This window comes from Corvus hawaiiensis, chromosome 4 (assembly GCF_020740725.1).
Source record: "Corvus hawaiiensis isolate bCorHaw1 chromosome 4, bCorHaw1.pri.cur, whole genome shotgun sequence".
Lineage (NCBI taxonomy): Eukaryota > Metazoa > Chordata > Aves > Passeriformes > Corvidae > Corvus > Corvus hawaiiensis.
In genome coordinates this window covers 66,812,780-66,828,236 of record NC_063216.1, presented here as the reverse complement: position 1 = coordinate 66,828,236, position 15,457 = coordinate 66,812,780, and the positions used below count along the sequence as shown (strand labels likewise).

The following is a 15,457-nucleotide window of genomic DNA, read 5'->3' as shown; positions in this document are numbered from 1 at the left end:
GTGTGTCACTTGCTTGATGCTGTGGCAGAGCGACCCAGTTAGTAGCTGCTTTTCTTCACATGTTAAGTGGCTGTTACCAGTTAGATGAATTCTTGTCATCTCTGCCATACTCGTGCTGAAATATGTGTAGCTGCATGATTGGTGTACGCTGATTCAAAAGCCATGTCCCTGTCACAAGAAGTGTGACACGAAGGTGTGTCCCTAACCTACCAGCTTACACAGTTGTAAACCTTTTCTGTCACTGTCTTTGTGATTTTACTTTTTGTTCTTGTACATTTTCCTCCAGAGAGTAGCGTGTTGGAGATAGAGTGCATTAATAGCAGTCATAGATGGTCTTTGAGCACGTTCTGGGGTTTTCCCAAGAGGGAGGAGCTGAATTTTTCCACTGTGACTGGCAGGTCTGATATTGCTTCATCAGTTGCTGAAGCATGAGCAAACACAAGAATGGGGGAGTGGCAAACTTGATTATGCAGGAGAAGCAGCTTCGGAAAAAAGCTCTTTGTGTAGTGCAGTCTCTTAGTGCTGGAAGATTATTCCTTATGCTTCAAACCAAGGCATAAGCCCATTAAAAAAGGGGGTCGTTTATACGATTAATAGTTCCACATATTTTAATAATTGTAGCAAATAGCTGTCTATAGAATAACATACTAAGATGTTTAAACACCTTAAAAATTGGGTGAGATGGTCTGTTTCTTACATTACGTGTACTTAAGTGGGGTCTCCAGATAGATCTTAGTGCTGTCATAGTCAAAACACACATATTTTGCCTTTACTTATCGATCTTACTAAAGATGAGTATGTGTGACTTTTTAGTGGTAAGGTCCTTGTAATAGTAAGCAGAACAAGCCATTTCTGAAGGTTCAAAATGTGCTTCCTTGGCTTCAGAGAGTGCTAGTGTAGCTTAGACCGTAAGTATAAGCTACACATTGGGAAATGCCATTGGTGGTACTGCTTTTCTGGTTTTAATATTTATACATGTTCTTTAGAGAGAAGGCCTGTGTAATAAACTTCACAATTACAGTGTACAGATCACTGTATTGAGTTCAGTATCCAGGAGAAAAAGAACACTGGTGTATTCTTAAATACAGATAACATCCAACTAGCCTATACTTGTAGGGCCTGCTACAAGGTGCTTGGGTAGCAGAACCCACTCAGTTGTAGAGAAAGCAGTCCTTGGTTCTTGTTGTCTAGGTAGTGAAGCCTGTCAAATGTGTTTGGTTAGAAGTGTCTTGAAATAGAAAATGTTGTTTCTCATGCAAAATATATTGTATTCTTTTATCTGAGATGGCCTTCAGCTAGATACTGTTCAGGTGTGCTGGTACAAACAGAAAACAAACCTGGATTGTGGCAGATTGATGTTGCTGAGGTTGCGTTTGGAGTTTAGATGCATTTTCAGGAAGTACTGTTAGCTAGGTTTTCACAGCTTAAAGCTTGGATACCGCACCTGCCTTTGAACATTTTAGTTCTAATGAGATTTTGTTTCCCATTTGAATATCTACGTATTTATGCCAGTGGTTGATGGCCCCAAATTCTAATCGATTGTATTTTGGGTGTTAGTCAAACACAGTGTGCTTTTTTTTGCTTTTACCCCCCCCCCCCCCCTTTTTTTTTTAATTTATTGCTAAATGGTCAGAAACAAAACAATATTTAAAAGGAGTGGAGTGGGGAGATCACATTTTGGAGACGAATTGACTTTCTTTGAATCGCTGCCGGTCGACTCCCTTGATATAAGTTAGCTATAAGTGTTTGGGGACTGAGGTTTGGTAAATTAACTGGTCTCGTGTGTTCCTTTAATTTCTCACTAATGCCATCTGCTGGCAACATGCAGAATATTTTGTTTCCATTTTAGATATGAACAGTAGGAAATGACCCAGAACATGTAGTTGTTTAACTTGCTAAATGAAAATTCTCTCAAGGTTTTTCGTTTTTTTTATATATATATAAGCATCTCTGCTTTTATAATTGATTTGAGAAAATACTATATTTCTGTTTTCAAGGTATAGGTATGTCTTAAATCACTGCAGCCCAAGAGCATGTAGAAAGCTTTTTTATGGAGCTTTTTGTTTTGTTCCCTGTGAACATTTCACACAGTTTTGAATTGCTGACCACAACGCTTAATGAGTATATACGATATTTTAGCGAAATAACATGGTCAGTTTATCCCAGTAATGTTTGTTTATGTAGGAAATAATACTAACGTTTTGGTCAAACTTCATATATACTGTGTTGTAATGCAAACATTGCAGTTTTGATGAAAACCAGAAATACAATAAATATCTTTCTTCAGTAAGATTGAAGTTGTTTGAGGTGAAGCTGAAAAATGTGGTATGATCAGTAGGCTGACAGGCTTAGTATCTCAGTCTCTTACAGAACTGGCTAATGTCCAAAAATACAGGCAAGGAAAACCTTACAGTGTTCTCACAGATCTGAATGCTTACACTTTTTCCTCAAAACTTGCTGGGATGCCTGTAGAAATGCCAATGGTGGGATTAGGGGGTGTTTGTCTGTAGCACAGTAGTTAGTGCCTTGCTGCTTGGGCCCTGCTACTTGAGTCCCAAAAAAATGTAAAACTTGATTTTTAAATTAGGTGATATCTCATGCTTTAATCATCTGTACAATTAAATATTTTTCCAAGAGGCATTCCTTCTCAAAGCTATCCAACTCTGAGATGCCTATTTCAGAAGAAGGGCTTGACCTTTGAACAGACAGTATTATATAGGGCATGGTTGGCAAAACCAAGGAATTCAGTGACCTATCTGCCAAAGTTGATTCTGTCTGTGGCTCTCTGGAAAAAGGGTGCTCATTCTGTACTGCTTATGGGGTCTGTATCACCTTTCTGTTGACTGTAAAGGAAACCTGTGAAGGTTAATTTCTAGCTTCAGTGAATGCTTTTGGAGCTCCTTCCTCTAGTTGTTGGTTTCTTCCACACTTCCCCAGCCCAGTGCAGTGGGTAAATGGAACAGTAACAGTTACATTCAGAGCTCTAGTGAGCATCTGTTACAATTGAAAGTAGTGTCTGTGCCTGGATGAGCATTTGAGAAAAGTTTTACTGAAAGCTGATTGTGCTCCAAATTTGTATTTATGTTACAACTTCTTAAATAGTTGCCTTTCTGTATCACCTGATTTTTCTCCCACCATTTTTGTGGTTTTCCTTGTTCAAGTAATGACATGCCTTTTTCGTATTAACATTGTTCTCTGAATCTGTTTTATGAGTGTTAAAATAGTGATAAATGAATGGTTTTGGAGGCTTTACACTTCTGCTTCCCACCACTGTTATGCCTCTAAATACTAAGTATTGTTCTCTTAAATGGTTTATAAATTGTTAGAGTAAGTAAGAAATGGATGTAGGGATGCCTTTCCTCATATTTTGCAAGAGACCTGGAGTATCTTTCTGATTATTGTAGTCAGCTGATGAAATACACAACCTCTCTTTCTTAAGACACTTTCATTCTGGTATCTTTCACTGAATGTTTCTGTGTTTAAGTAGCTGGTATTTAGGTCATAATAATACTTATTTTTAATGAAGGAAACTCTGCTAAATTAATCCTGGATGGATTGTACCAGAATCCCGTCCTGCTTGTCCTTTATTAGTAAGCCTTCCTGCTCTGAAAACTTAGTATTTTCCAGCAAGACCTGGGTTGAGCATTGAATGCAGAGTGGGTAAGAGTACCCGTGTTATTACTTGTGCCATTCAGGAAATGGTGAAGAGTAGTAGTAGTAGAAGCAATGCAGTGATGAAGATTTATTTGTACTGGAGAAGCTAATTTCTGCCCTAGCCATGAGGAATGTGTAGCTAATGCCTCATTCACTGGCATTTTAGTTGGCTAGGTCATCAGAAGGATTACTGGATCGCAGAAGAGGTGTATGATTACAGCACAGATGTGTTGGTGAATAGGTAAAAGCAAATCGGTTGGAAAGGCACAGTTTTTTTCATTTTTGTCTTTTAGTCATGAGCTAAAGTTCTGAGCTGCTTCTAGAAGCTAATTCTAACAAACTCCAAATAAAATCGTATTTTCAAGTTGTGAAGGGGTGTAAGAGTAAGCGAGGATTTTTCTGGGTTTATGAGGTAACAAAGAGCAAGTGCTATCAGAGTTGGTTTGTCTCATGCCAGTCAGAAGTTGTATTTTTAACATTAATACTTCACATGATTTGTGTGCTCACATGTTTGTTCACTCAAAAAAAGGCAGCTGATGACTGTTGGAGACAATAATCTTTTAAAAAAAGATTTTTTTCTTTGGACTCTAGAAACTAAAGCCCTCCCCCAGTAGTGCTTTTAACTAGTTTCTTATTAAACAGTTTTATCATGTGGTAACCTCACATGGGAAAAAGCTCATAAGGAGAAATGGGCAACCAAACCCATAAGTAGGACACTTTCAAATAGATGTGAAAATACTGCATTTTGTTCAGAAAGTTAATGATTAATTATATTTTTTCCAATGTTGTTGGTGTCCTTTTAAATCAAGCTAGTATTGCTTCATGGCATAGCAAAAAAGCCTCTGTCAGGTATCTTAATGTCGAAGAAAAAAATCCCGTCAGTATCTATTTTAATTTAAGATTCAGAAATACCAAGTTTATTTTAAAAATCAGTTCAAGGAATTGATAAGATATGTGATAGGAACTGGAATTCACGCACAATAAATATAAAACTAGAAAAGTAAACTAGATTTATGATGTGAGTCAAGTCCGCTTCAGTTTTAAATGTTGATACTTTGTGGTGCCTTTCACTGTTTAAAAAAAAACCCACTGTAGGTAACCTGGATTCAATTGTCTTAGTGTGATTAAATCATATGGTGCAACAAAAAACCTGCAAGTTATCTCAGTCACGCAGACACGAGTAACTGTTTGAGAAAGGTCGTGAAGATGTAATTTTTTGTGCTCAAATAGATCTTCCTGTTTTAGTACTCCTTTATGTTCTTTCATATTGTGGTTTAGTGCATATCTACCATAGTTTGTATATTGAAGAAGGCACTGCCTTTGATACAAAACATTCTCTTGCAAATTGTTATCACCTTTTTCTCTCTATTTAAAGATAAATCAATAGAAACTACCTTGTTTAGATAATTTGCTCTAGTTAGGATTTCTGGTTGTAGGAGCAGTTAGTGCAGGTGGTGCCCTGCCACTGCCTCTGTGTGTCGCTGCAGGGCTCTATTGTTGTGCAGCCCTCGGAATTCAGCATCAGTCCTTGGGCAGAATTCCTTCTGGCAGTTTCTGTTACTGCTCGATTTTTTTTTTTTTTTGGGGGGGGGGGGGGTGTTTCTTGCATGAGGGGGCTGCTGGAGGGGTTGCAAGTTTGTTCCTGCCTCCGTGTGCTCCTTTAAACAGAATCAGCAGGAAATTAATTAGAAGTTGTGCTGCAAGTACCTCCAATTTATTGATATAAATTACATAGTAATTGCATTTGTTCTTCATCTGTCTTTTGCCTTGCAGACCAGAATCTGTAGAAGCTAGCCCTGTGGTAGTTGAAAAATCGAACAGTTATCCACACCAGTTGTATACCAGTGGCTCGCATTCACACAGTTACATTGGTTTGCCCTATGCAGTAAGTTTTGTGCTAACTATTCTGGACAAAATATATTATATAAAAATCTGCTGGTTTTATCTGGAAAAGCTGATTCGTGCTTATATTTCTGTATCTTACTGGGAGTTGGGTAAGTTGGCTAAAAATGGTCAGTTAGAAGCAAAATACAGAATATAGTGCACTTAAATATATGACATAGTTGAGAAGTTAGAAAATAAGATTGAATTGTGACATAACGAAAATTTTAACCTTTTACTACAAAAATAAGAAGCCTGAAGTTCTTTGGCAAATCAATTCTTACATGTTGGCTTGAATAACCATCGGTGTATGAACATTTACAATAACTTAACCTTTTAACAAAATCCTAGGACCATAACTATGGTGCTCGGCCTCCTCCAACGCCTCCAGCTTCTCCTCCTCCATCAGTGCTTATAAGCAAGAATGAAGTAGGCATATTTACCACTCCCAACTTCGATGAAACCTCCAGTGCTACTACCATCAGTACGTCAGAGGATGGAAGCTATGGGACAGATATTACCAGATGCATTTGTGGCTTTACACATGATGATGGATATATGATCTGTTGTGACAAATGCAGGTAATAAATATTAAAGTAAATTAAAAAGTAAAAATTACTTAAAACTTAAGGCTGCACTGAAAGTAAATGTAACTAAATGGTGTTTTAATTACATTGAGTCACAAGAAATTTCCTTCCATCAGAAAAGCGCTTGAAGGTTGTGTGGTTTTCTCATAGGCAATGTACTCGGTTAAGGCCAGTGAATATTGTATAATTTATTCTGGTCAGTCTTGACTGCTCATTAGTTTGGTCATGCCTTCACTTGTGCATTGCTGGTTACAAAGGGTATACCTTTTCCCCCTCTAAAAATAATGTCTCTGGTACTCTGTCCCAAGTTATTTGTTAGTATGGTAAAATAAAGACCTGGGCATTACTTAATCTGCATGTACTGAGTAATAAAGCGTCTTGGTGAATTGTGTATATGTGAATCAAAGAACTGGAAGGATGCAAAATAATGTGAAAGAAACTTCTCGAATATTGGTTTCTCTGTGCATGATCCTTCTGATAACTGTTTAATTTTCAAAGGATTTAGTTAATAAGTATTAAAAGACTAACCTAGATTCTTATTGGAGAAGCTGAAGTTAAAGGTTTAGACTTCTGAGTTTATGCTTAAGCACCTACTTGATCATAGTATAATAAGAGACTGCTGTTAAATACTTGGAGTTGGAAAAAAAAATCAGAAATTTTTAGAGCTGATATATTTAAGAGAAGACAAATCTCATGTTTCTACTCAATATTAGCCTGTATTTTTACATTCAGTATGGTTAATGAATGCTGCTGAATTTCTTTGATCTTTGTGTATTTATAAAATGATAGTTATAGCTAATTAAAATACTAATTTGAGCTCCATTCTTCTGTCTGCTTATGTAACAAGCTTGTTAGTAATTTCTGATGGTCCCTGATTCTGATAATCTTGCTCATTATTTTGAAATGTATTAAGATGTTCTTCCAGCAGTAAAGTTGTAGGCAGTCACCAGAGTAGGTAGAGTTTTTTCCTTTGAAGAAGAGATTTTCTGTGAGGAGTTGTGAATTTACCACGACTCTTTCCAAGTGGGAAGATAACTATTTTTGTGTCCCTCATCCTTCTAGCAGTGTAGGGATGAGTGTTAGCTACTGTTTTAGGTTAGCCTTCAGTCTAGCAAGCAGTCTCTTCCCTGACTCTGGGAATCAGTTAAAGCTCTTTCTATGCTGCACAACAGACTACCAGTTTATAACAGGGTGTATAAAAATATGTATTTATTTTTCTCTTAAAATATGTAAGGAAATCAAACCATATCTTAGTGTATATTTGTCAGTATAAAAATATTTTATGTATCTGTTTCTAAAAGGAAATTGAATCCTTCTGTTTAAAACCAAACCACTTGTTTCTACATAAAGCGTAAGTCTTGTTGCTGAGGGTATTTGTCTCTATCTTATTGTCTATTGTGATAATTTGCCATTTTATTTCTGATGCTAGAGAAAAATTTCCAAGAGATAAAATGAGTCAGCTAGCAGAGTGGTGGCAAAGACAGTGATTGAGATGTAGTTTCAGGCAGTATTGAATCTGAGTAAAGATGCCAGTGAAAAAAAAGAACATCTTACTTTCTCTGTGTGTTCTGCACTGTTTTAAAAAGTGTACTTTAAAGTTGGGATTTTGTTTTGGTGTTTTCGTAGTGTCTGGCAGCACATTGACTGCATGGGGATTGACAGACAGCATATTCCTGACATATATCTGTGTGAACGTTGCCAACCCAGGTAAGTAGTTTTGTTGATTTTGAACTCTAAAACTGAATGGAACAGTGCACAACTGATGTTTTTCTAAGTATCTGAACATTCAGGTAGTTTTCTGTTTATTCTGTAATAGTCAATGGTAAATGCTGGAGGTCTGTTTTAATACTTAGACATACTGATTTATTTTCTGATTTCAGGAGTTTAGATAAAGAAAGAGCAGTGCTGTTGCAACGAAGGAAAAGGGAAAATATGTCAGGTGAGTGACATGTAAAGCTCTTTCCTCAGTAAAGGTCATAAAATAAGTATAAGTTACGTATATAGACTTAAGAGTGCGTACATGGTTCCTGCAGTTTTGACAGTCTTCAGCATATAAGGTTCAGTAAATCAATGCCTTTTACTTGACTGTATTTTACCAAGATAACACCGTATCAGAATTGTTGTAGTTTCACATGTCTTTATTAATGGTTTTCAGCACTGCCTTTTTTTTATAGCAGTGCGGAATAATTCAATCTGTTGAACAATGTTCAAGTTTCATAATAAGCAGTGTTGCTTTTCTAATAACTTCTTTGAGTAAGGTGCTGAAAATAAGATGGAAAAGCTTCAAGTTTCTTCTATTGGTATGAGAGAGGGTTTCTAAGTCTTTCTTTCTGGAAAAAAGTTTTGGGAGGAAGTGCTGGTTTGTTGGATGTAGCTTGGGTCTTTTGTTATGGCTCTGGGTTTGTTTGGGCAATGGGAAAAGTTGCTAAACTGAGTTAATACAATGTAGGTTATAACGATGCTTTGAGGGTTTTTTACCTTTGATAACCAGATGGCGTGTAGTGCAAGTACCCGTTTCAATCTATGTATTTTATGCAAGTAGTTCTTGTACCTGTTTATGGGATTTTAAAACTCATCTGGCCTAACTTGTCAGAAGTTCTGTCTGGCCATTACCAAAGTGTTTTGTAGAATTCTTGGTTGGCAGCTGGTACTTTCAAGCTCTATTACAAAAGTAATAATTTGAGAGGAGGTTATCCTCCTAAATGTAACATATTTTACTTTCAGATCACGTCTCTGAAGCAGTGGAGTGTATGTGTGTGTGTTTTAAGATTTCTTTTAAAAATACCATGTAGATACGGTCCTGCTGCCCACTTCTTAGGCTTCAGAAAATTTGGAGGTATGCAGCACAGCTGTCCTTGATGCCATTGACACTTGGTGTTGTCAGGTACTAAGTTGCCTAAAGCCCCCTAAAGGCATTCATGACCTACTTAAAAAAACACAGTCATCTTTTGTTTTGTCTGTTTTCATTTCAACAAAACCAAGCTTATTTTACAACGTTTTGGTTGATGACTTGGTCACCCAAATTTAAATTCTAAATATTTCTAGAACTTAAAATTATTTTTGCTGATTCTATTAAAATAGTAGAACAAGTAGATTTATAACTCGCTTGGAGTTAATGAGTTCACTAAGTGGTCTGACAGTACTGTGAGGTTGAACTTGAATTTTCATACAGAATAGGGGAAGTTGATGATCTGAGCTATTCAGTCTCTTAGTGTTGGGGTCCCTTCCCTGCCATGGAGCCCTGGGAGAGGGGCCCTGAGGGCACAGACACGGGGCTTCCCTGTCCCTGCTCAGCCTCGTTCCCATTGGTTGGTTTGTGTTCCCTGCGCGGGCAGAAGGACCCTTGGTCCCGTGACTGAAACAGTTCCTCGGCAGAGCCCCGGCCATGCGGCTGGAGAAATAAACATCGCTGAAACAGCTATCAAGAATCTGTCTGTCCTATATATTTCCTTTCCACGGGACTCCTGGTTTGATATATGCGTGTTGCAGGATCCCCACTGCAACATAATGGTGGAGAATTGTGAGCAGAACGATCCCCGATCCCTAAGCGACTGATTTGTGTGAGTAAACCCTGGAAACTTTGGATTCCTCTTCTTGGTTTTGCTTTGCTATTCCATATCTAAACTATGGAGGAACCGTGGGAAGACTCTTGGCTCTTAGAGCTGCATATGGACATTTATCTTAAACTTAAAATGATTCTTGAACAACGATTTGTGAATTTTAGCTTGATTCAAGCTCAGAAAGAACTGAAACACTTCCTGGCATGGTTGTTTAAGAACTTTTTCTATGTTTCTTGGGATTTAATTCTTACGAAGGGCTTTTGGAAAACCGTTTGGACACAGTTAATACTGGAGTCAAAATATATGCCGATGGAAGAATATTTTCGTGAATATTATTTAGTTACCGAGACTGTTGAGCAATGTCAGCTGTGTCCTGGCGAAGGGAAGCCTGGCGCAGGGACCGTGCGGCCCAGGCCACGTGCACCGAGCGCTCTGCGAGCAGCAGCGAGGCAGTTCCCGCGCGCGGGCAGAGCCACGCGAGCCGCAGTGTCGGCGGCGGAGCGGGGAGCGGCGGGACCCGGCAGTGCCCGCACGGCCTCACGCAGTGCGTGGTGGAGCGAGCCCCGGGAATGCCCGACTGAGAGGGGCGGCGCGCGGGCGGCAGTGGCGGTAGAATGGAGCCGCGCCCAGCCGAGACGCGCGCTGGAGCGGGGCACGGGGGAGTCGTCGCTCGGGGGCCCGGCCGAGACGTGGGTACAGCGCCTGGCAGCGGCAGCGAAGCTGCGACCAGAGGAGGCGACGCACGGAGAACTGAGCGGCACGGCCCGGCCCGGCCCGCGCAGCCCCAAACGCGACCCTGGGAAGAGCCCGCAGGCACCAGCAGCCCCGAGAATTCCAACACGGGAGCGACCAAAGGAGAGAGCAAAGACACAGCGAGACAGAAAACAGCAGCCACTCGGAAAAAGGAAAAGATCATAGTAGCTAAGATCTTAGGGATAGTAAAATGGTATAATGTTAAGCAAAATTATGGTTTTATAACAAGGTGTGATAACCAGCAAGACATATTCGTGCATAGAACTGCTATTAAAATGAATAACCCTGAAAAATACATCCCAAGCTTGGGAGATGGAGAAGTCATGGAATTCAAAATTATATGAGGTAGAAAAGGGTTACAAGCATCGCAGGTCACTGGGCCTGATGGTGTTCCTGTAAAAGGCAGTATATATGCAAAAAATCGTAGTCATGTTAGACAGTATCTCTATTGTAAGTCCCCCCTACAGTCTCCCTTTCCTAATCCCACCTTTCCCTTTTACCCTATGTCCTGTTACCCCCAGTGTATTCCCAATCCGTTTTTTCATCCAGGGTTTACTCACACAAATCAGTCGCTTAGGGATCGGGGATCGTTCTGCTCTCAATTCTCCACCATTATGTTGCAGTGGGGATACTGCAACATGCATATATCAAACCAGGAGTCCTGTGGAAAGGAAATGTATATGGGCAGACAGATTCTTGATAGCTGTTTCAGAGAGATGTTTATTTCTCCAGCCGCATGGCTGGGGCTCTGCCCAGAAGTGTTACATTCACCGGACCAAGGCTCCTTCTGCCCGCGCAGGGAACACAAAACAACCCATGGGGAACGAGGCTGAGCAGGGGCAGGGAAACCCCGTGTCTGTGCCCTCAGGGCCCCTCTCCCAGGGCTACATGGCAGGGGAGGGACCCCAACATCTTAGGATTTGTATGCACACTATCTGATCATTTACTGTAAACTTAAGGGAAAAGAAATAAAAAATCTTAGGAGGAGCTGACAAGATCTTACCTTTGAAGTTAGTGTTTAATCCTCCTCAGTCTTGATGATCAGTGTTCTAAATCTGTTATATGCATTCAATAGGAAAGGAAATACTAAATGGTAAAGCAAAAGTATCAAAACGGAGTTAAAAAGAAAGGCAAATTCAGGTCCTCTTTAATCTAAAATGTGGTCAAAGTGCAATGTTGATTATTGTGATTTATTAATACATAACTTGAATGTCTGTGCTTACACCTCATAATTTCCATTTAGCCTGGCTGAATGCACATTATATTGACTGCTGTACAGTTCATTTGGACTTGGTGATTTTGGGTATAAACTGTGTGAGACATTAGTAAAATGGGCAATTTTCATGGATGATTTCAAGTAGGAAAAGCAAAAGTGGCATCAATTTGAATGGATCTTTTCAATGTTTTAGATAGTCAACAGGAGCAGAATGTTACTTTTAACTTAATTATTACTAGTTTACAGGTATTTGATAAAATGTAAGTGCGTATTTTGGGTGCTCTTTGAATAAGTCTATATATATAGGGCTTTTTACTTAGATATGAGAATTCTTCACAGTATAATGTTTTCGTTGTAAAGATTTCTAAAGAGTTGCTGGCTTAGCTGTGTTTCATCCAAAGGTAAGCAGTGGGGAGAAAGTAGTAGATCAGTTGGTGTGTTTCAAGAAAAGAGCTTTTAAATGAACATTTCACATGGTAGAAAATTGTGTGTGTTAAACTTTTATGTGTAACCACATCACCTTTCTTTCTGGCAACATTTTTAGCCTGTTGTTCTGGGGCCTGTCATTGCATGAGATGTTGTTGATTTTGTGTTTCTGGTATAAAAGTCCAGTTCTGGTGCATCTTACTGTGCACTGGATTACCTACTATGGTTCAGTGAAGCGAGCACCTTCATTAAGCCCGTACTTAGTTGTATACTGGATGGTTTGGGTTTGATTGGTGGGTTTGTGTTTGGTTTGTTTTTTTTTTTTTTAAGATAAAATATCTAGATGTACAACACAAGGATGTTGCTTTAAGCTGTTTGGCCTTGAAATTGATGCTGTCAAGATCACTTGCTGCTTCTGGGTAAATTAATCTGGGCCCATAACTTGTTGTGAAATTCGGAGAGTTTGTATCTTGCTTATGACATGAAAATTCAAGATCTCCCCTTAGTGTGCTTTACCAAGGCTCTTCAAAGTGAACGCAGGTTATGTAGGTTAGGAAGGAGTGTCTCAAAACAACACTATGTAATTATATGTTCAGTTGAGGTAATTATTCTTTGCAGTAAGTTAGAGCACAGTGTAGACAACAATATTGAAATGTTGCTTCCCTAAGGAAGACAGTGTTTTGTGGGGTTTGGGGCAAGGGGAAGAGGTGTGTGGCTGTGATGTCATGATTCTGTAGGCACTACTGTATGTACTACAGATGCTGACAGTTTCAAGAGGGCCTGGGATTTCTATTTCTCAGGTGTTGGTTATTCTGCTACTTCTTCTTCTTTGATTAGACATTTCTTCTTTCTGTGTGCTTTTTGTGCTCATTTAGAAAATATTCTCCACAGAGAAGTAAACAAATTGAGAAAACATCATCAGTTCCTAATTTATGAAGTATAATTATGTGCCTGATAAAGTGTTCAAAAGAATGACCAAGATGGTAAAATGGGTTTGTTTGCTATGCACAGAAGAATCCTGTTAAGGAATGTTGTGAGCAGGAAAAATCCAGAGTAACCAGTAGCTGCAGTTCTTTATTTAGTAAAGAAGGTTTCGCGAATTAGGACTGCTGAGTGCACTGATTAAAGCAACATCCTTCTGAGATCAGAAGGAATGTTTTCTCTGTTCTCGTATTAAGTATTTGTAAAGCCTGCTTCTGTGCCTTATGAGAAAGTTTTGCTTAGTGTGAAGTGTGTTTACTGAATGCAGACTATTTGGAAAAACTGCTAAAATCTGAGAAGTCTGTACTGAGCACATGCAAACAGCAGTCTCTTATCTGTGTGCATCATCTCTCTTCCAATCCTCCCCATCCTTCACAGCCTTTCATCTTGACAGAACTAGGGTAATCCCGTTTCAGGTCAGGATATGTGTTTGTCTGACATAAATGCTGATGTGTGCTAAATTTCAGGCTGTGGCCTTTAGGTCTGTGAGAGCACAGCACAAAGAAAAATGTCTGTCAGTTTGTGTCTGATGGTCTCTTTTCTCTTCCCTAAGTAGCAGAATGTTATATTAGGGGATTTTGAGTACAAAAGGCTTTTGGCTAAATTGACATATAAACCCTGAAAAAGGCATTTGACAGTGCAAATTGCAGCTGAAATAGTTGATTATGACTTACATGTGATGAATTAATAGAGGTTCACTAGAAATGCTGGTCAGTCATTAATTTTAATTCCTTCTAGAATACAGTCTTCTGAGAGAATCCAAATGCCCTGTTACAAGTAAAAGCTATATATAAGTGAATAAGTTAACAATTTGTTTTGGGGTTTTTTTACCTTTTTTGTTCTGATTCTAATTCTGCTTATAATGGACTATGGTCATTAATTCCATTCAAGGAATGGAATTTAATCTGGTACCTTTTTCTTACCTCACATTATAAACCTCTCTTAATTACCAGTTTCTCATTGGTGCGTCATTTTCATGCTGTTGCAACTGTTGGTGAATTTTGCATATGAGTGCTTGGAGCGTTTGTCAGTATGAATTTCAGTGTTTTGAAAGCAGAGGTAGAGTAACTAGTGAATGTTCTTTCTGCAGGACTTGATTATTTACAGAATACTCTTTGTTTTAAAGATGGGGATACCAGTGCGACTGAGAGTGGTGATGAGGTTCCTGTGGAACTGTATACTGCTTATCAGCATACACCAACAACAATTACTTTAACTCCTACAAGAGTTACAAAAGTCAATGATAAGAAGAGGAAAAAAAGTGGAGAGAAAGAACAGAACATAGCAAAATGTAAAAAAGTAAGTGAATTTCTCTTATTATTCTGTGTTAGAAATTACAGCTATGTGACATTTCTTACCAATAGACACTGATTTAAAAATCAAGCTGTTTTACTACCTGGTTTTAGCTTGAAATGTACTACTCTGCAGTAAATGATAGTCTTCTTGGGTGCCTGACTCCCATGGCCCCTCCTTACTTCAAGTTAATGTATCCTGGCTGGGAATGTTCAGTTTTATAATTGAGGCAGAGTCTCACCACAGGAATTGAATTTAAATGACTATTTGAAATACTTAGAGGTGGGACAGACCAAGCTTTGGGATACTCAAAGGAGAATTCCTTGATAGTCTTCATTTGTGGTGGTTTTGAGCACAGAAATGTTTGCTGTCAGTTGTCCTGATGTGACTCCATGTTCATTTATTTGAGTTGCAATTGTGTGGAAGTATGCTGTCAGAAAGTTGGCTGCTAAACTAATTAGATTTTTAAAATGCTGGCATTATAATGTTTAGCTACGGGTGTATAAACAGTATGATACATGTGAAGACAATACCTTTGTGAAGAAGTAAAGTACATGGAACTTCCTAAACAAGTGGTTTTCATAGTTAATTTCATTGGCTTGGATGAGAATTTTGTCCTTTAAAACTTGAAAGTCAGAATAAGTTACTGATGTCTTTTTGGAAATCTTTAGTAAAATGTTCCTTTGATTGAACAATCCTCAAGACAAATCTATTGCCGTGTACTCTTCCGTTACCTCTGATATTTTGGCTCGGATTCTGAAATTCTAGAGAGTCAAGTTGTAAGGAGGGAGAAAGGTAGAGGTACCTGACCACTGTGCACTTAGGTTGGAATGCTGAATTGGTTTTTAAAATACATTTTGTGAGATGTAACCTCTTACCTTCTTGAGATTTCAGCATAGCTTGTTCTGTTGTTTTCATCTTGCATGTTTAATTGAAAAGTTAATTCCTTTAGAGATTTTGTATTTCCTCCAGTGACTAAAAATATCTAATTTTATTCCAGGCATTTCGAGAAGGATCCAGGAAATCTTCAAGAGTAAAGGTAATGTGATTTTGTTTGGGTTTTGTTTCAAACCTTAACTGTACATTACTTAAATAATAAGCATCAA

At 38.7% G+C, this 15,457-nt stretch overlaps 1 protein-coding gene across 3 annotated transcripts in view; it reads left to right on the top strand.

Moving 5' to 3' along the window:
* The window catches only part of KMT2E (lysine methyltransferase 2E (inactive)), a 59,211-nt gene that overhangs the window by 19,934 nt on the left and 23,820 nt on the right, over window positions 1-15,457 (top strand). For all 3 annotated transcript variants that reach the window (XM_048302411.1, XM_048302410.1, XM_048302412.1), the window contains 6 exons: window positions 5,428-5,539; window positions 5,887-6,116; window positions 7,749-7,829; window positions 8,003-8,061; window positions 14,185-14,357; window positions 15,352-15,390. In XM_048302411.1, the coding sequence (XP_048158368.1) occupies window positions 5,428-5,539; window positions 5,887-6,116; window positions 7,749-7,829; window positions 8,003-8,061; window positions 14,185-14,357; window positions 15,352-15,390 (694 nt within the window). The remainder of the gene's footprint in view (window positions 1-5,427; window positions 5,540-5,886; window positions 6,117-7,748; window positions 7,830-8,002; window positions 8,062-14,184; window positions 14,358-15,351; window positions 15,391-15,457) is intronic.